General features: G+C 37.8%; 1 protein-coding gene across 9 annotated transcripts in view; it reads left to right on the top strand.

The window, feature by feature from the left end:
- Positions 1–20,334, top strand: part of LOC140715363 (poly [ADP-ribose] polymerase tankyrase-2) — a 62,649-nt gene extending 42,315 nt beyond the window's left edge. For 7 of the 9 annotated variants that reach the window (XM_073027432.1, XM_073027437.1, XM_073027441.1 and 4 more), the window contains 12 exons: positions 2,672–2,781; positions 5,327–5,515; positions 6,134–6,389; positions 7,030–7,112; positions 12,655–12,775; positions 13,029–13,208; positions 14,237–14,334; positions 14,426–14,500; positions 14,586–14,691; positions 17,392–17,578; positions 18,217–18,373; positions 19,404–20,334. In XM_073027432.1, coding sequence (XP_072883533.1) covers positions 2,672–2,781; positions 5,327–5,515; positions 6,134–6,389; positions 7,030–7,112; positions 12,655–12,775; positions 13,029–13,208; positions 14,237–14,334; positions 14,426–14,500; positions 14,586–14,691; positions 17,392–17,578; positions 18,217–18,373; positions 19,404–19,463 — 1,622 coding nt within the window. In that variant the 3' untranslated portion in view covers positions 19,464–20,334. The remainder of the gene's footprint in view (positions 1–2,671; positions 2,782–5,326; positions 5,516–6,133; positions 6,390–7,029; positions 7,113–12,654; positions 12,776–13,028; positions 13,209–14,236; positions 14,335–14,425; positions 14,501–14,585; positions 14,692–17,391; positions 17,579–18,216; positions 18,374–19,403) is intronic. The other 2 variants (XM_073027433.1, XM_073027434.1) reach the window with 2 other exon arrangements.
- Positions 20,335–20,716: the final 382 nt, after the last annotated feature.

A 20,716-nucleotide genomic window follows, 5' to 3' on the forward strand; every position in this document is an offset into this window, starting at 1 on the left:
TTGAATTTTGCCTCTGGTGCAATTTAACTCTTTGCTCTATCTGCATTTGTACCCAGTCATTGGCTTGTCCTTCATGTTACACCCATCGTTTTCTTGTAAACCTGCTGGCTCATTTTCAGATCTATCATCCTGGTTCCCATCCCCCTGCCATATTAGTTTAAACCGTGTTGGTTTCCCTTTCATAATAAGACCCATAGATAATCAATTCTTTGTCACAATTTTCTGTAAGTTAATCTTCTGGCTATGGTCTGTATATTGGCCAATTTAGTAGAAATGGAGAGCACTTCTGGAGGAATTGAGAAGCTAAATGCATTAAATATGAATTTTTGGCAAATCCAATAAGAAATACTGGATGGAAAATTACTTGTAGTGCTACAAATGTGAAACACTGTACTCCCTGGAGTTGTTGAAGTCATTAGCAAAACTGCATTTATAGAAAGCTTGGATAAATTCGTAGAAAAATAGAGTATGACTGTTTTGAGAAGGACTACAAGGAGGGAAGCTTTATGGTTCATGAGGACTGGTGAAGAATAATGGGGCTAAGTGAATTATTTATCGTAAATATCATTTTAAGTACTAGAAATGGAAAAACCTGATCTTGGGAATTTGCAATTCATGCTTTAGTAAGCATGAGATTTCTTAAGTCCAGGCCCCATGCAGTTATCCACTTTAAGAGCTGTTAATTTTAAATATGAAATTAAGAATGAGAATTTGTTAACTCTAAACCAATGACTAGAACTTGGTTGTTTTAAGTCAGTATTATCCAACCTCAGTGATAGAAACCGGTTCAGGAATTGCCATAATGTAAACAATGAAATCTCACAAAAATCTGGCCAACATTCAAAAATTTACTATTTACTGATGTATTGTTTTATTTACTACTGTAATCTAATGATGCAATTTGGGCAAGAGGTGAATATTCTCCTTCTCATTTTTATCATTCCAAATTCGCATTGTTTTGTAATCATTCCCAGGCATCTTTTTGCCAAATGATTTTGCCTCCATCAGATGGAATTAAAACATAATTTTAAACGGGGCAGCAAGAAGTGCAGAGAGGGCCCATAAAGTGGTTTTTGATGGGAGGGAGGTGGTAGAGTGAGTCTGTTTTCCGCGATGTGCTGAATTGTGTCTGCACTCTGCTGCGTTTTTCTGAGGTCGTGTGCAAACCAGTTGCCATACCAAGCTGCACTGCATTTCTGCATCGGGATCAAATGCTTTCTATGGTGCTTCAATAAAAATTGGTGAGGATTAAATTAGACATACCAGATTTCTTTAGCCTCTTGAGAGAATAGAGCTGTTTGTAGGCTTTCTTAGCTGTGGTATCAGCATATTGAGACCAGGATGGCAATATTCACTCCTAGGAACTTGAAACACCCTCTTGACCTCAGCACCATTGATGTAAACATGATTATGTGCACTCCCGCTCTTTTGCTTTGCTGATATTCAAAGAAAGGTTGTCATGATACCATACCACTGCGCTCTTTGTCTCCTTCCCCGATTTATCTTTTTTTGAGATACGAGCCACTACAATGCAAGATTTTTGTCTTTCAGAATTTCAATGTGATATTTATCTTTGACAATTTAATTAACCTGCAATTGCTAGCAATATCTTTAGTTGCTAAGGTTGAAACTGCAAGGAATCGTGCTCGAAACCTTTCTGCATCCCGTACCTTTAAGATGTTCCTTGGAGCCGAATTTTTGGCCAAGCTTTCGCTGTCCACCCTCTTGTTTCCTGACATAGAATTATTGTCAAATAAAAACAAAGCCATTTAGATAGAGGTTGCTATTCCTATAAGAATTTGCAGGTAGTTCCAAGCCCAACAGCGGTACATTCCTAATGAATTAGAGTGCATGTTCAAAATTCTAAGCTTTATCCGTAGTATGGGGCATTTGTTAAGTGCCGGGCTGGTGTGCTACAGCGTCCAGGCTGGAGTTCAGTGTTTGCTCGGCAGAAGAGTGTTCAACTGCAGACTGCTACAATGTTCATGGATTTGGGGTCTTGGACTTTCTTTTGTGTGTGACTGGATTTTGCTGATACCTTATACCGTGTGACCTTGCTGTCTTGTATGCACGATAAATGTGTAAATGCGGGCTCACTTTTAACATTTAAGAAAAACTTGGACAGGTACATGGATGACAGGTGTATGGAGGGATATGGTCCAGGTGCAGGTCAGTGGGACTAGGCAGAAAAATGGTTCAGCACAGCCAAGAAGGGCCAGAAGGCCTGTTTCTGTATTGTAATGTTCTATGGTTCTACATGTGCCTTGTTCTTTGATGGCTGTTGGTGCTGTGTTTTGCACTTTGGCCCGGAGTAACACTCTTTCATTTGGCAATTAAACTTGGATTGAAATGCTGCTATTTCTAAATTTGGCTTCTAGCAAATGTATTGTTTTCTTAGCAAGGCTAATGATAAATTTAGTTTACTTCCATATTCAAATGAATGTAAATGCTAGTGTGAAATTTGTACTCCCAGAAGATGCAAATGTTGCAAATTTTAGAAAAATCAATCCGATGTTCAGTCACAGATCAATTGTGCCAATCAAAGCTGCTGCAGAGTATCTGGATTTTCTGATTTTTATTTGAAGCTGTTCAACTTAACTTGCAGATATCAAATGGGTAATGTAATTTTATTGTGATGAATATATCTTTTCATTGTGACTTGTCTTAACAGCTGGTTATAACAATCTGGAAGTTGCGGAATATCTGCTGCAACATGGTGCTGATGTGAATGCTCAAGACAAAGGAGGATTGATACCTTTACATAATGCAGCTTCGTATGGGGTAAGGTGAAATATAATGCAGTACTAAACCCAGTAGATAGCAGAAAATGTTTGTCGAATAAATTGCTGTCCGTGCTTCGGAAGGAGCAGAATATCTGCTAGTGTGGTGTAAAGTTACTTAAAAGGTAGGATTATCCACATTTTTATTACCTCTGATTTTTATCTATACTATTTAGATCAGGTTTTTCCAAAGGTGTTTCAGAATTGTGCTTTAACTCAAGTGGGACTATGTAGTTTCCAATGTATATCCTATGTCATAAGACCCATGATGGGTTTATCTGTCTTTTGTTTTATTGAAGTTGCTATTTTTCTTAGGGTGATGGTGAACAGGCATAGAAACACTGCTAAAGATAACCTATTAGTAAAATTGCGATAACAATAACATTATAGAGTTGTAGGTAGTGAAGAAAGTTGTCTAAGAGTATGGGACATGGATCAGCTGGAAAGTTAGGTGGAGCAGTGATGGAATTTAATCTAGGAAAGAGTGAAGTAATACACTTTTAGGAAGTCATTCTGATAGTACATACTGTATGTGGCAGTATCTTTGGATCAATCAGTCCTTTGATGTGTAGAGGGACCTTGGAGGTAAAAGCCCATTACTCCTGAAATGAGCAACAAAGGTGGATAGGATAGTGTAGAAGGTATTTGGTGTGCTTTCCTTCATAGGATAGGGCATCAAATAGAGTCAATAAGACCACAGCTGGAGTACTCTGGGCAGATTTCAGTAAGTATTGGTAAATTGATTTATTATTGTCACATGTACCAAGTTAGAATGAAAAATCAAGTGCATTGAGGCAGTACAAGGGAAATGAATGAAAGTGCAGAAGAAAGTGTTACAGTTACAGGCAAAGTGGGTGCAAGGCCATCTTACAATTGTAGATGTTAGATTTAAGAGTAGAATGATTATAATAGAAATGATGAGTAGATCTGTAGAGTGGCTCCTCTGGTTCCATTGATCTCTTACTAATGCTTATTAAACTTGGATTAAACAGACTCTTTGTTATCACTTTGAATAAGGGCTACTGTTTTAGATGCAACTTTAGATCATATTCTTACCTATGAAAGGATAGATAGGAATGCAACAGAACTTTACCCTACGGGGAGGGCAGTACTGTTATCTGAGAGGAATTGTTGACTACATTCACTAAAATGTAGTAGAATTTAGTAGATTTCAATCAAATTGAGACTGAAGGGCCAGATGGAAAATGCTTTCCCTGGCTAGAGATTCTAGAACCAGGGATCAGTGTCAAAATAAATATTTTAGCACTGAAGTTAGATTTTTTTTCATTCAGGGGGTGTTGATCCTATGGAATTGTCTTCCACATAGCAGTGGAGGCCAAAGCACTGAATATGTTTAAGATTTCTGGAGACAAAATGTATTCGAGTTTTGTGTTTGTGTGGTGGTGGAAGGGGGAGTAGAAGTACAGTATTGAACTGGATGATCAGCAGTGATGACATTGCTGGCTTTAAATCAAAGAACTGAACAAATAATGATCGATAGAAATCAATAATAATTGCCTGGTGGAGAAGATGGGTTGTTCGAGGTAGAAAGAAAAGAATTAGCATTCCCAAGGTTCCAAATCAGAAGGTTACAAAAATTGTTGCTATTGGCTGAGGTTGATTGTCAAATAGATGAGGAATTCGCAAAAATAGTTATGAGAAAACTGCAGATTGAAGGTATTCAGCACCATAAATGCAAGGAAGTTCAAGCTTGTTCAAGTGCAGAAATTCATATTCCAGCTAGCAAATCTTGACATTATCAAACATTTAAAATGACATGAACCAACATTAACTTCTTATAGAAATGTAATTAAATTGGAGCTTCCTCCTTAGACTCCGTAGAGGTGAGCGAGGGCAGTACCAGCTAGCTTAAGTAGGCACTGTTTGTTGGTATTGGCAAAATATGGTTATGTCCTTTAGAAGCACCAGTGGCTGGCAGAACAACTGCTCCAGTAATTCTTAACATGACATTAAACTGTAAAAATCTTTCACTGAAATGGGGGGAAAAATCACAAGGTAATTGGAAAAGGTGTTTCCTTTAGCCAATGAATTTTATAGCAAGAGGTTTCATTTTCAAAGGACAGGAATCAACCATTTAGCATTGGCTTGAGAAGCTTTTGAGTTATGGTACTTCAGAATTCTCAGGTAATTATTATTTGGTAAATGTGACAGCAGTAAATGTTGTTTGAAATTCTTGGGCTGACATTGAAATGTTTACAGTGCATATAGATTAATTTCTGTACAGTAACTATTAAAACTTCATTGAGTTCCAGATTATTCCTGTTCCCCAATATCACTAACCTATCTTTGTTAATAAGCCACACAATACATATTTTAAGTAGCCTTTTTGTACGAAAAATAATGCATTTTACTTTAATTAAAACTATAGAGGTGAAGGGAAACTAATTGCACTGAATTTATTATAGCTTAGCATTGTGTTATAAATCCAGGCTCTTTGTTTACTGTTGCCTGCCAAGAATATCATCCAAGTACAGAATTTTAATTTTGAACAGTTCACTAATTTACATTTGTGTATTTTATTCTAGCATGTGGATGTAGCAGCATTGTTGATAAGATATAATGCATGTGTAAATGCGACCGACAAATGGGCTTTCACTCCCCTTCATGAAGCAGCACAGAAAGGGAGGACACAGTTATGTGCATTATTGTTAGCCCATGGAGCTGACCCCACTATGAGAAACCAGGAAGGACAAACGCCATTAGACCTAGTCAATGTAGGTATCCTATCAAAACGGATTACTAGATATTGCCCATTTTAGAATTGTGACCTTTGTTGCAGTTTAAAAATTGCTTAAAATGTAGTGATTGCAGAGCATTTCTTTTTTGCATTGCAAAATTAAGTTGAATATATCTTTGCAATGTAATGGCTGATTGAATGTAATTCAAGTTACCAGTGCTACTTTTGACAACCCTTAATCTTGTAACAAGATTTTGGGGGAAGAACCTAAGGAAATCCTTTATATCAATAATTTATTGGTTTTAAAAAGATTCAAATATTCATTGTTTTCTCTTGAGCAAATATTTAAAAAGCAGTGTCTACTAGTACATTGAACAAAAAAAGAAACTTTAAACTTTTATAAAACAAGTCTTGAATTGCTGTCACTAAATATTGATAGAAATATGGTCAATTCCTAGGAATATATTTTTGACATTAAAACAGCTACAGTGTAGCACTTCTACAGTGCTGAAGTTTGTATTAGTGAATATCAGATTAATAAAATGTACTGTGCCCTCTAATAAAATTAAACCCTGAGATTTTAGTTTAAGACAACAAAAGTTTTAATTGAGTAATAGTCTGAAGTTATTTTATAAATATTACAATTTTCACACAGGCAGATGACGTCAGAGCTTTGCTAATTGCAGCAATGCCTCCTTCTGCATTGCCATCTTGCTATAAGCCCCAAGCTGTTGTCATCAATGCTTCACAAACAACAGGACCTACAGCCTCTTCTCTGCCTTCTATTCCATCAAATACGGGAAGTCCATCTGTTGCATGTAGTCTAGAGAACCTTTCAACTAGTTTCTGTGAGCTCACTTCCAGTGGTAGCTTGTGTGGTACAGAAGGAATCAGTAGCTTAGAGAAAAAAGGTAAAGAGATTTTAATGTTAATCTGTGTAAATAATGAATTCAACTTTGTAACATATTGGATAATTGTTTGAATAACTTTAAGCTGCCAGTTCTATCCAGGCAGTATGTCTAATCTGTTTTGTATTTTAAACTTTAAGTGCATGAATCGATCAGTATAATTCACGTTATATTTTCTTTTTGCCTTGACTTATTGTGGTTCATGTTGACAAAGCTTTGAATCATGCAAATGTGCCAACTGGAATTGGAAAATACTTAATATATTTCTCTAGAAAATATTTTGTGACATGAAAAATAATGGGCATCTATTGAAAAGAAAATTATTGATTTAAACAGATCTAAGGCAAACTACGGCTTTTTTAAAATGTGTACTCAATCTTTCATTAAAATGATTATCAATAAATTTAATTCTTAAATTTATGTATTTAAGTATCAGTTGAAAATGAGCAAATATTTTTAATATAAATGTAAGAAGTTATATACATTAAATACAAACTGACTTTCCAAGGATGGCAATGAGAAATGCTCCATTTATATTCATGATTATTATCTACATCATGTCATTTCATAAATCATGTTATATTTATGAATGTGTTACTTCAATAATTCATTAATTTTTTGTGTGTTTTTCTTTATATTAAAGTTCCTGGAATACATATGACTATTAATCAGTTTTTGAGAAATTTGGGCCTGGAACATCTATGTGACATTTTTGAAAAAGAACAGGTGTGTTTTCAGTATTAAGTACTTTATTTTCTGATTTTATTTTAGACTTTTAGAAATAAGTCATTTTTATTTTATCCTTATGGCAAAGTTAATATTCATGATTGATCATGTTGCATCAGAACTTTGGTAGTTCGAACCAGGATTTCATCTATTGGTTTGTAAAATACTAAGAGCAAACATGCAGGCGTTAAAAGAAATTGTCATTCTTGTAGATGGTGACTAGTAAACATAGCTCAAATAATAGAGCGTTCCTATGAAACCTTTCTTAAGCCGAAATGGCGTAAAGGAAAGAACCATTAATCTATATGGGGAAAATCTTCATAAAAGCGAAAATCCTCTTTGTAATGCGAAAACACGTTATTAATGTAGGTCTTTTGTGAAAGCAAAGTGGTGTAAAGCGAACATTTGTATTGCTGTGGAATCACAATTTTGGAAACAAACAGGAGTACAATTTTTCACAGAAAATGAAGAAGCCCGTACACTGGATTGATCCCTGGGATAGGGGCGGTGTGTCCTTTAAAGAATGAGTAGTACTGACCTATTTGTATTTAGAAAATGTTCTGTCAAAATCTTGTGCATTTATATAGTGACAGAATAGATGATAAGAAGCTTTCTTTAGGTTTTAAGAATCTACAGATAGGGGATTTGTCACTGATTAAAGTTTAGCCACTTAGTACAGAAGAAAGAAATTGCTTTATTCCTTGAACTTTTTGCATAGGCCTGTGGGTGTTCAATTTTCAAAGTTCAAAGTAAAATATATTGTCAGAGTACATGGCATACTTAGCAAATCTATAGAACAGTAACTGTAAACAGGTTCAATGAACAACAAACTGCAAATGCAAATATAGATAAATAGCAATAAATAAGAGGAGCATGAAATTATAAGGTAAAGAGTGCTTAAAGTGAGACACCAGTTGTGGGAACACCAGAAATAGAATGAGTGTTGCTCTCTGGTAAATTTTAGAATGGGTTTCTTGAATTCTAGATTAGTGAGAAATAGAGGCTTAGGGGTATTCTGTAGGAAGGTGGAACAAGGGGGCGATTCGACCAAGATATCAAAAGAGAGCAGGAACAAGGAACCTTTTGGCCTCGTTTTTCTTAAGTGGTGGTCCACTTGAGTAACAAGGCCAATTTAAAGCTGGTTATTTTTTTTCAAAGATCTATTTTTTTGCCATTTCTACTGATAACTGAAATTAAACTGTAGATTAGAGTTATTTTTTAATCAGAGTGACGATCGAGATTTTGAAGGCAGAGTTTCACGGCAGTTTTTCTCAGTTGAGGAGCAACCAGTCAGCAAGCAGCAGTGTGTAAAAAGTGCTACATTTTAGTCAGGTCTGCGTTCAAGATTTTAAACAGCTTCTAGCCAATTTTCTGAGTAGGACAGTCCACACCAGGGATGCTCTAAGACAGCTACTGTTTTTTTAATCAGAGCAGCAGTCAAGATTTTGAAGGCAGGAAAACAGCCTCAAAACTCTTGAGTTGAGGAGCGACCAATCAGGAAGCAGGACTCATTAGAAAGGGCCAATTAATAACACTGCAAGCAGAGTGGCCATTCATTTGGAGTGTGTCAGTGTTTAGAGTGGCTTTGGTTCATCAGACTTGGGTGACATAAGGTTTGGGTGAGGTACGTGGTCTTGTAAGTTAAGTCTTTCTCTCTGTCATTTGGTCCTTCCTCATCTGTAGTGACAGTAGCTTTTGTGGCAGTGTTTTGTACTCTGGGATGCAGCAAGTCTGGAAGACCTCTAGTCACCTACATAAACATTTGCACCAGGTGCACCAAACTGCAGCTCCTGTGAGAACGTATTAAGGAACTGGAACTGCAGCACAATGACTTTTGACTCGTGGGGGGGGGGGGGGGTGGGGTGGTGAAGAAGTGATAGACAGGAGCTACTGGGACGTTTTCACCCCTAGATTGCAGGACACAGGTAACTGGGTGACTGTCAGGAGGAGGAGGGTAAATGCGCAACCATTGCAGAGTACACCTGTGATTGTTCCCCTCAATAGTAAGTATATAATTTTTTGCACTATTGAGTGGGATGACCACTTAGAGGAGCCACGGTGACTGGGTCTGGTGCTGTTGCTCAGAAGAGCAGAGAGGTGAAGAGGACTGCAGTGTTGATAGGGGTTCTTTAGTCAGAGGAACTGACTAGTGAGGTTCTGTGGGCGCAATGGACACATCTGGATGGTATGTTACCTCCCTGGTGCCAGGATCAGGGCTATCTCAGATCAGGTCCATGGCATTCTGAAGGACAAGGATGAGCGGCCAGAAGTTCTGGTGCATATTGACATCAATAACATGGATAGATAAGGTGAGGAGGTCCAGAAGAGAGATTTTAGGGAGGTAGGTAGAAAGCTGAGAAACAGGATCTCTGGGGTAGTAATCCCTGGATTACTGCCTGTGTCAGTGAGGATGAGGATAGAATGATTTGGCAAGTGAATGTGTGGCCAAGGAACTGGAGGAGGGGACGGGGGCTGAGATCTATGGATCATTGGGATTTCTTCTGGGGCAGATATGACCTGTACAAAAGGGACAGGTTATACCTGAACCCGAGGAGGTCTAATATCTTTGTGGGCAGGTTAGCTGGAGTTTAAACTAATTTGGCCGGGGGATGGAATGGGAGTGATAGTGCTGAGGATGAAGTAATTGCTTTACAAACAGACAGTGTGTAGTGAGACTCCTAGCAAGGAGCATTGCAACATAAAAGGTGGACAAAATCAAAAAGGGTAAATACAGGACTGCAGGTATTAAATTTGAATACGCGCCGTATACGGAATAAGGTAGATGAATTTGTAGCACAGTTACAGATTGGCACATGTGTCATAGGCATCATTGAATCATGACCATAAAGAAGATTATAGCTGGGAGCTTAATGTCCAAGGATACACATTGGTATCAAAAGGATAGGCAGGAAGGCAGAGGGGGGTGGCATTGCTCTGCTTTTTTTTTAAAAAAAAGCGCAATATGGTTAGGAAGAGTTGACATAGGGTTGAAAGGTGTTGAATCATTGTGAATAAAGCAAAGGCACTGCAAGAGAAAAAAGACCCTGATGGGAGTTGTATACAGACCCCTAAACAGTAGTAAGGATGTGGTCTACAAATTACAGTGGGAGATAGAAAATGCAAGCCATCGGGGCAGTGTTACAATAGTCATGGGGCATTTCAATATGCAGGTAAATTGGGAAAATCAGGTTGGTGCTTGTTTCCAAGAGGTGGAATTTCTAGAAAACTGTGAGATGGCTTTTTGGAGCAGCTAGTGGTTAAGCCCACTTGGGGATCAGCTATTCTGGATTGGGTGTGATTGGTAATGAACTGATATTGATTAGAGAGCTTAAGGTAAATGCTTTGGGACAAGTGATCATAATATGATCGAATTCACCCTGAAGTTTGAGAAGGAGATGCCAAAGTCAGATGGATCAGTATTATAGTGGAATAAAGGGAATTACAGGTGCACGAGAGACAAGTTGGCCACTGGCAGGGATGACAGCAGAGCAGCAATGGCTGGAATTTCTGGAAACAATTCAGAAGGCATGGGATATACACATCCCAAAGAGAAAGAAGTATTCCAAAGCCAGGATGATACAGCCTTGGCTAACAAGAGAAGTCAAAGCCAGCATAAAAACCAAAGAGGGCATAAGCAAACCAAAAATATTAAAAGAGGATACTAAAAGTTTCTTCAGGTTCATAGTGTGTCAGAGAGGCAAGAGTGGATATCGGACTGCTGGAAAACAATGCTGGAGAGGTAGTAATGGGGAACAAGGAAATGACAGACAAACAGAGTAAGTATTTTGCATCGGTCTTCACTGTGGAAGACACTAGCAGTATGGTGCAAGTTCCAGGTGCCAAGGGTCATAAAGTGTGTGAAGTTACCATTACTAGGGAGAAAGCTCTTTGGAAGTTGAAAGGTCTGAAGGTAAATAAGTTACCTGGACCTGAAGGTGTACACCTAGAGTTCTGAAAGAGGTGGCTGAAGAGATGGAGGCATTAGTAATGATCTTTCAAAAATCAACTGAAGATTGGAAAACTTCAAATGTCACTCCACTTTTCAAGATGGTAGAGGCAGAAGAAAGGAAATTATAGGCCAGTCTGACCTCAGCGGTTGGGAAGATGTTGGAGTCTATGTTGAGAATGTGGCTTCAGGGTACATGGAGGCACTTGGTAAAATAGGCCATAATCAGCATGATTTCCTGAGGGGTAAACCTTGCCTGACAAATCTGTTGGAATTCTTTGAAGAAATAACAAGCAGAGTGGACAAAGAATTGGTTGATGTTGTGTACTTGGACTTCCAGAAGGCCCTTGACAAGGTGCCATACATGAGGCTGCTTAACAAGCTATGACCGCATAGTATTAGGGGGAAGATTCTAGTGTGGATAAAGCAGCACTGACTGGCAGGAGGTAAAGAGTGGGAATAAAGGGGGCCTTTTCTGCTTGGATGCTGGTGACTAGTGGTGTTCCACAAGGGTCTGTTGGAATGAAGATGGGTGGAGGAGCAGGTACTTTTGAGAAAGTAGAGAAGCTACACAAGGACTTGGTCAGATTAGGAGAATGGGCAAAGAAGTGGCAGATGAATTACAGTGTCCGGAAGTATATGGCCATGCACTTTGGTAGAAGAAATTAAAGGGGTGACTATTTTTAAATGGAGAGAAAATACAAAAACGTGGGGCAAAAAGGGACTTTGTGCTTGTGTAGGATTCGCTAAAGGTTAATTTGCAGGTTGAGTCTGAGGTGAGGAAGGCAAATATGATTATAACATTCCCTACAAGGGGATTAGAATATAAAAGCAAGGATGTAATGTTGAGACTGGTGAGGCCTCACTTGGAGTATTGTGAGCAGTTTTGGGCCCCTTATCTTAGAAAGTATGTGCTGAAACTGGGGTGTGTTAAAAGGAGATTCACGAAAATGATTCCAGGCTTGAACAACTTGTCATATGAAGAGCACTTGATGGCTCTGGGCCTATATTCACTGGAATTCAGAAGAATGAGGGGTGACTTCATTGAAACCCATCAATTGGTGAAATGCCTTGATAGAGTGAATATCGAGAGGATGTTTTCTATGGTAGCAGAATCTAAGACCAGAGGGGGCAGCCCTAGAATGGAGGGGCAACCTTTTAGAAAGGAAATGAGGAATTTCTTTAGCCAGAGAGTGAATCTGGAATTTGTTGTCGTTGGCAGCTCTGGAGGCCAAATCTGTATTTATATTTAAGGCAGGGGTTGATAGATTCTTGATTGGTCAGGGCATGAAGGGATACTGGAAGAAGGCAGGAGATTGGGACTGAGAGGAAAATTGGATCAGCCATGATGAAATGGCAGAGCAGACTTGATGGGCCAAATGGCCTAATTCTGCTCCTGTATCCCATGGTTGTCTTATTATTTTAATTTTCCTCTTGCCATAGAAGGTGGAGCCTTAAACATATTTGCAATGATAGAATTGTACTTTTCAGTCAACTTGATACTCTTCCTTGCAGTGGAAGATTATGCCAATTTGATAGCCTTGATGTTTAATACTGATCAGAGCTAACTATTTGTGATTCCAACATATTCTTCAGATCACTTTGGATGTATTGGTTGAAATGGGGCATAAGGAACTAAAAGAAATTGGAATAAATGCTTATGGACACCGACATAAAATCATCAAAGGTGTTGAACGTCTTATAGCTGGACAGCAAGGTAAGCCATTTGTTTATAGACCAGCTGTGAATACTTGGTCATCAATTAAGCTTAAATGTATGTTAATTATACTTCCTGTATCTGAACATGACAGTTGTATATAGAACTGAAAAAAAAATGCATTACTTTGTGTTACAGTTAGTGAGAAATGCAGTCTAGTGCATAGAGACAAAAGATAGTGGAAAATGGGAATTTTGCTCCAAGCTTTAAATAGTTTGTTTTTCTTGTTCATCCATGCATCTGATGTACTAAGGTAGGAAATGTGCAGCTACTAACCAAATTCTGTCTATCTATGCATGGCCTGTACCATTTATAGGCAACTATTGTGGAATCAAGCCTTCAGAGCATTTGATTCCTGCCTCAATGTTACATAAATGGGACTGTCTCCAATATGTTCCATTGTACAGAGTATGGCATCTCAAAACGAGTTTGGGTGAGTCCATTGAATTGTGTGCTTGGCCAGCTCTCCTTCAAGCGTGACATGACATCCCTGTCTGCTTTCTTTTTCCCCTGTGCCCACACCCTCCTCTGCCAGATTTTGGCTTTGCCCAAACCCTAAAGCTTCTGGCTGCTGACCACCCTGTAGTGCACTGCCCTGATCCCTCCATTCCTCCCTCCCCACCAACCCATGCAGTAATCCCTCACCGCCTTCATATTCCCCAGCAGCTGAGAGCTAATTCTTTCCCAGGTTCCTCAATCTGCCAGCCTCGTCCTGACTTAACTTCCACGAAGAATCAGAATCAGGTTTAATATCACCAGCTATGTCGTGAAATGTGTTAACTTTGTGGCAGCAGTACAAATCAATACATGATAAATATAGAAAAAAATGAATTACAGTAAGTATATATTTATGTATATTAATTAGTTATGTTAAAATAAGTAGTGCAAAAAACAGAAATACATTTTTTAAAAATGTAAGTGAGGTGGTGGTTGTGAGTTCAGTGTCTGCTTAGAAATCGTATAGCAGAGGGGAAGAAGCTGTTCCTGAATTGCTGAGTGGGTGCCTTCGGGTTTCTGTATCTCCTTCCTGACAGTAACAATGAGAAGAGGGGATGACCTGGGTGGTGGGACCTAGATAAAGGAAAGACTTCCATGTACACCAGCCTCCATTAGCTACTGGCTTAACCAGTGACAGCCAATGATCGGTATATTTAATTGGATTTATTTTTAAATGTTTGGGCAATGCTCTTTTCCTTTGTTTAGGCTTTGCAGTCTTGCCTTTTACCACCATCTAATTTGAATATGGGTCACACATCACTGATCTGCAAGGGAACTGAAAATAATTCAGTACTTTGAACTGTGTGATAAATTCGGCAAAGCAGGAAAGGTACAAAACCAATTCGGATAGTTAATGTTGAGTTTGGAAAAGTAGACTGTAATGCTAAAGGTAGTGCAGTTTGGAGTCAAAAGTTGATGTCACAAAACATTAAAAATAATTGATTCCTTTTCTTTGAAATATAGGCATCAACCCATATCTAACTTTAAACACTTCCAGCAGTGGTACAATTCTGATTGATTTATTACCAGAGGACAAGGAGTTCCAGTCTGTAGAGGAAGAGGTGATCATATTTTTTTGTGGTACTTAATATATGCAGCATGCTTTATTTTGCTGTGTCTTTGGCCATTTAATTACTTTTGAACACTTTACAGATGCAGAGTACAGTGAGAGAGCATCGTGATGGTGGCCATGCAGGTGGAATCTTTAATAAATATAACTTCTTGAAGGTACGTTATTATCAGTTTTGATATTCTGTCACTATTAGTTGTTCACTATTATTAGAGTAAATAACTCTCCATAAAATTATTTCAGATTCAAAGGGTGTGCAATAAAAGACTTTGGGAGCGATATACACATCGAAGAAAAGAAGTTTCTGAAGAAAATCACAATCACTCAAATGAGAGAATGTTGTTTCATGGTAAGCATCAAGCACTGAAAGCCTACATTGATTTTTTTTTTTGTTTGAGCTCTCCTTCCTCCTCCTTAGTTTACTGTGCAGGAGGGATTTGGGGGTCAATGTGCCTGATCTATTTTGTTTGTGCGGGAGGAGGGATTTGAGGGTTAATGAGCCTGTTCCGTTTTTTTTTAGTGTGGGGAGGTGGGATTCGGGGGTTGATAATCGTGCTGCCTTTTTTTGCTTTCTTGGTTTCATGGCTACTCGGAGAACTGAAGAATTTCAGAGTATATTTTGATAATAAATGAACCTTTGAAAACCCATCTACCTCATTAGTCTTTCTACTCCACATGAAAGTCAGTGTGTGATATTTTCTATAAATATATGGCACTCTCTCTCCAAATTTTAATTCTCAGATTTTAATTGGGCTTGATTTTCACTAAGAAATAATAGTAGTTACTTATGTAGTTACTGATATCACTCCACTTCATTGTTAAACCTTAAAGATCTCTCTGTAAAGCCAACTCTGTAGATCTTGCATACACTTCAGATATCAATGACTTCTTTTGCATGCATCCTCTGAACTCCATCCCCAATTTAAAAGCCAAGCACTTTTGAGATGGTTTAAAGAGTTTACCATTAGGGTTTTTACTTTATCTCCTTGGCCACAATACATTAACTTGTACTTTCCTCTTTTATTCTCAGTGGACATGGGTGTGGAATTTCTGCTACTCAGTTAATTTGTAGACTACAAGTTATACCCTGTAATAAACTTTATTTGCAGGCAACTTGTTTACTTCAGTCATTGCACATTACCTACTAGTATACTGTTAAAATCTAAGTTAAAATTATTGATATGAAAATGTACTGTGCCTTGTCAAAGTATTCAGCCTTCAACCTTTTATTCACATAATTGAGTATTACATCCAACGATTTTGATCGATATAACCAAGAGTTTATATTTGTGAATCACATGCTCCTTTTTTCAGAGTAGAGGGGCAATAAACAAGGAAAATTGTAATGCATGAAAACCTAAAAGTTCAAAAACTGAAATGTCAGCAGTTCAAAAGTATTCATCTCCCCTTTTGCTCAGTACTCAGTTGAACCATTTCTTCTAGCTTTTATAGCCAGTAGTCTTTTTGGATAAGTCTATTAGCTTTGCACAACATGATGGAGCAAGATGTTCCCCATTCCTCCTCGCAAAGTTGTTTAAACTGTGACAGGTTAGTTGGGGAGTGGCAGTGGACAGCAATCTTGAGGTCTGGCCAGAGATGTTTGGGCCACTCAAAGACATCAATTTTCTTCATTTTGAACTATTCCATTATTGCTCTGACAGAGTGCTTTAGGTCGTTGTCCTGCTGAAAGACTAACTTCCTCCTCGATTTAAGCTTTCTGACAGAGGCTAGGAGGTTTTTATCCAGGATCTCTCTGTATTTAGCAGCATTCATCTTACCATCAATCCTAACCATATTCCCAATCCCTGCTGCTGAAAAGCATCCCCATAGCATGATGCTACCTCTGCCGTACTTTACAGTGGGATGGTGTTACCTGGCTGATGAGCACTATTAGATTGGCACCACATGTACCGTTTGGTTCTACTTCAGTCTCATCCGACCACGAGCTTCTTCCACATCTTTACAATATCTTCTAAGTGACACTTTGCAAAGTCTTTATGGGCAAGGATATTGTTTTCTTTTAAACCCAGGACTTCTTCCTTGCCACTCTTTCATTAATACCTTTTTTGGTGCAAGGCCTTAGAGATTGTGGAGCCAGGAACTTCATCTCCATTTGCACCCTGCTGCTCACTCAGAGTGACTGTTGATGTCACAGTAGCCTCTCTTACAAGTGCCATGCTTCTCTGGCAACTAAATTTAGATGGGTGGCCTGATCTAGACAGTGTGGCTATAGTTTCATATTTTTTCCACTTTTTCATGATGGATTGCACTGATATCGGAGGTATGTTCAGTTTCTTTGATTATCTTGTATCCTTCTCCAGATTTGTGTTTTTCTTATTTCCCTGACTTGTCTTGAACGTTCTTTTGTCTTCCTTTTGGTTTGGTCTGTTGAAAATCTACCAGACTGTTGAACCTTACAGAGAAAGGGGGTATTTATTCTTATGAATTCATTGAAAATAGGTGATGCTTCAATTTGCTATATCAAGTTGGGTGAGTTGGTATGGTAATATATAGTATCGCATCTGACGAAAGTTCTCGTAATTACAAAGGGGATGAATACTTTACAGCATCACGTTTTGTCTAGAAGAACATAACATAAGAAATGGGAGCAGGAGTAGGCCATCTGGCCCATCGAGCTTGCTCTGCCATTCAATAAGATCATGACTGCAAAAATCATGGACTGATCTCCACCTACCTGCCTCTTCCCCATAACCCTCAATTCCCCAACTAAGCAAAAATCTATCTGGCATTGTCTTAAGTATATTTACTGGGGTATCCTCCACTGCTTGGTTGGGCAGGTTTTGGAATTTTTTTTTGATTTGGCATGATGCATTATGTTCGTAGAGTGGCTCAAAAATACTACTTCAATATGTTGTCATGGGCGCGGTATACTTTTTCAAGGCTCTGTATCGATAAACAAAAATTGAAGTGATAAGGGTTTCCTTGGCTTCAATTCGCTTTGAAAAGTGCTAATGCAGAGCATAATTGCCTCATTTGTGTAGAGTTTATATCAATTTGACCTATATTGAAAATATATTTTCTCCTCCAGGTTCTCCCTTTGTAAATGCCATTATTCATAAGGGTTTTGATGAAAGACATGCTTATATTGGAGGAATGTTTGGAGCCGGCATATATTTTGCTGAAAATTCATCCAAAAGTAACCAGTATGTCTACGGAATTGGTGGCGGCACTGGGTGTCCAATACATAAAGATAGGTCCTGTTACATTTGTCATAGGTAAAGTCTATTGTGTGTTTTCTCCATAGCAGGAAGTTTACTGTTGTACTTAAATATGCCTTTAGTTCACTGCACAACCCTTGAGTACATTGATTTTCATTTTTTAAAATAATATTATTTTGATACTGCTTCCATTAGTAATTTGATCTTTTGGCTCTTATGTTGAAACAATATGATTTGTAACCAACATTCCAAGCACTTCTACTGTTGGAAAATAATGCTATATCAGTAACAAAATGTATGCACCAAATTGGCCATCATTCTGTTAAGATACAATTTACATTTGCAATTCCTTTCTTGGTTTTATGATCAAGGAAACATTTGCAATCAGCTTATGGAGGGATTAGAAATAGCTTGGCTAGTAAAAACTTGTGCAAATTATTCTTAAGTCAAGCTTTCTGAAATGTAGCTTTAGAAATATTATGACAACGCATAAGCACTAAAAGTAGCAAAGCTTGATCTTAGTCCTTTGTATCCTAATTATTTATTATTTGAACTGATTATAAAAATGGGCGATTCAAGTGAATTTCATGCAAACTCAGCAAATCCACTTGGTCTTGAACTATTGATTGTTTCACCTTATGACTGGTCATTATTGATAATCTCTATTTTCAGTCTCCCTTTTCTCTGTTTAACAGGCAAATGGTGTTCTGCCGTGTCACACTGGGCAAATCCTTTTTGCAGTTCAGTGCAATGAAAATGGCTCACGCACCCCCTGGTCATCATTCCGTCACTGGTCGTCCTAGCGTAAATGGATTGGCATTGGCGGAATATGTCATTTATAGAGGTGAACAGGTACATGTAGGAAGTGTATTTTCTCGCATTGAAGTTGTAAAAAAAAATTAAATCAATTTTGTAAATGTTTCATTTACAAATCTTTTTTTTAAAAAAACACATTAATTCAAATGATTAAATCATTCGCCTACCACCAAGAAATTAAAATAATGCTTATGGTAGGGTATCATAATTTGGCTCAGATGCCAAGATTCAGTCTACACTTTTGCTTCCCCATCACTCTGTACTTAAACATACTTTGATAATGTGTATGAAACCAAAACTACTACTTAGTTGACATGAAAGAAAACTTGCATCTTTAAGAAGTAAGCACAATACAACTTAAGATATTTTCCTCCAAATTAATGTGTATTTCAAACTTGGCAGAATGATCTGAACCACATTTTTAACATGCTTTATTTCAATTATAAATTTAGAATTTTTAAATTTTTTAGTTCTGATTCCCATTCTGATATTTTGGTCAATGGCATCCTCTTGTGCCAAGCTGAGGCATGGCCTCAATACCTTGTATTCCATTTGGGTAGCCTCCAACCTGATGACATGAATATTGATTTCCCCTTGTGCTATTCCCCACTCTGGTCCTTTTACTCTTCTCACCCACCTGTCACCTCCCCCTGGATCCCTTTTTCCTTTCTCCTCTGGTCCACTTTCCTCTCCTATCAAATTCCTTCCTCTTCAGCCCTTTGTCTTTCCTACACCCCTGGATCCTTCCTCTCCCCCACCTTTTTATTTTGGTGCCTTCCCCCTTCCTTTCCAGTTCTGAAGAAGGTTCTCAGCTTGTTGACTGTTTATTCATTTCCATAACTGCTGCCTGACCTGCTGATTTACTCCAGCATTTTTTGTGTGTTAATGCAAATTCAGAGCTTTTCTGCTGTATGTGGATTTTTAAAGTACCATTTATTTTGTTTCTGAATCAATTTGATTTTTGTGAAGTTAATTTAACGGGAATTTCAAACTGTTGAGGCACTAAGTGTTTAGTTACAGTTAAATCTGTGGCACACCTGATTTCAGTGTTCTTTTCTCTTACCAGGCTTATCCAGAGTATTTGATAACTTACCAAATTATGAAGCCAGAAAATGCAACTGATTGATAGATGTGCATATACAGATGGGGTTTGGTACATGTACAAGAAGCCACAGAACACGTCCAATGCACTCCAACTTTATTTATGTATTAGTTTTGTAGGTGAAAATAATGCATTTTTAAAACCAAAAACATTTTAATTGTGAAATCCAAGTGGCTTTAATACTGTACAAAATAACTTTTCTATGTATTTGCCTTCCCATATTTCAGCACTTTAATAGAACCATTCCAAAAAAATCTATCTGCTCTTGGAGAAATTTTGTAGTTACTTGAAGTAATTGTACTGATAAAATTGAGAACTTTTTTTTTGTACTTCTGTGACCCATCTTGATTTTCCATAAATTTTACAATTACACACTTCACATTAAAGCACCATAAGATGTTCTTATTGTAAAAACAATTGTAAATAAGAAAGATTTTTTGTATTGATTTATTAATTTATTTACACTGCTTGCATTACATGCATGTGCTCTGCTCACAATGCAGACTTGCAAGGGCAGTGGTGCCTATCATTAAGATTTATTGTGTTGAAGATCTTACCATGCAGGAAGCAAAGTTTTATGAGTAGCCATTGAAAACCAAAATTAAAAGTGTAAATGCTATGCAAGGGTTGATATTAAACATGGTATATTGAGCTGGCTACTTGTATTCTAAATGGCATGCTGAAGTAAAGTCCTTTCATGGATTCTGTGTACATATTATATATTTTTGAGTTGATTAAAATGCATGAAAGTCATTGTCCTCTCCGTAGTGTTGAGAAATCTGCAGTGCTTTTACAGGATTTGTAACTTGCAATGCATTTTAAGTAATATTTCTAATAATTTTACAAAGTTATTGTATTGCAAGTGAAACCTATTCATTAAAAATTTTGCATCTAATATGACATTACAATTGTTTTATTGTTACAATTGCATTGTTCTTCAAACCAGAACATTTTCCGAGGCTGCTTTTTGAAAAAAGTGCTTAAATGGAAACTAATTATACTTGTAAGATCTGTAATTCAGCTAAGCCTGCCTGAATTGCTTCTGACATCTTTGTACAAGAAGTCTTTTTATTTAGAGATGCAACACGATAACTGGCCCTTCCAGTCCAACGAGCCAACACTGTCCAATTATAGACATATGACCAATTAACCTACCAACCCATGCATCTTTGGAATGTGGGAAGAAGCTTCAGCACTCAAAGGAAAGCCATGCGGTCACAGCAAGAATGTACAAACTCCTCACAAAGAATAGTGGAATTTGAATCAAGATCACTGGC

This window comes from Hemitrygon akajei, chromosome 23 (assembly GCF_048418815.1).
Source record: "Hemitrygon akajei chromosome 23, sHemAka1.3, whole genome shotgun sequence".
NCBI classification, from domain to species: Eukaryota; Metazoa; Chordata; class Chondrichthyes; order Myliobatiformes; family Dasyatidae; genus Hemitrygon; species Hemitrygon akajei.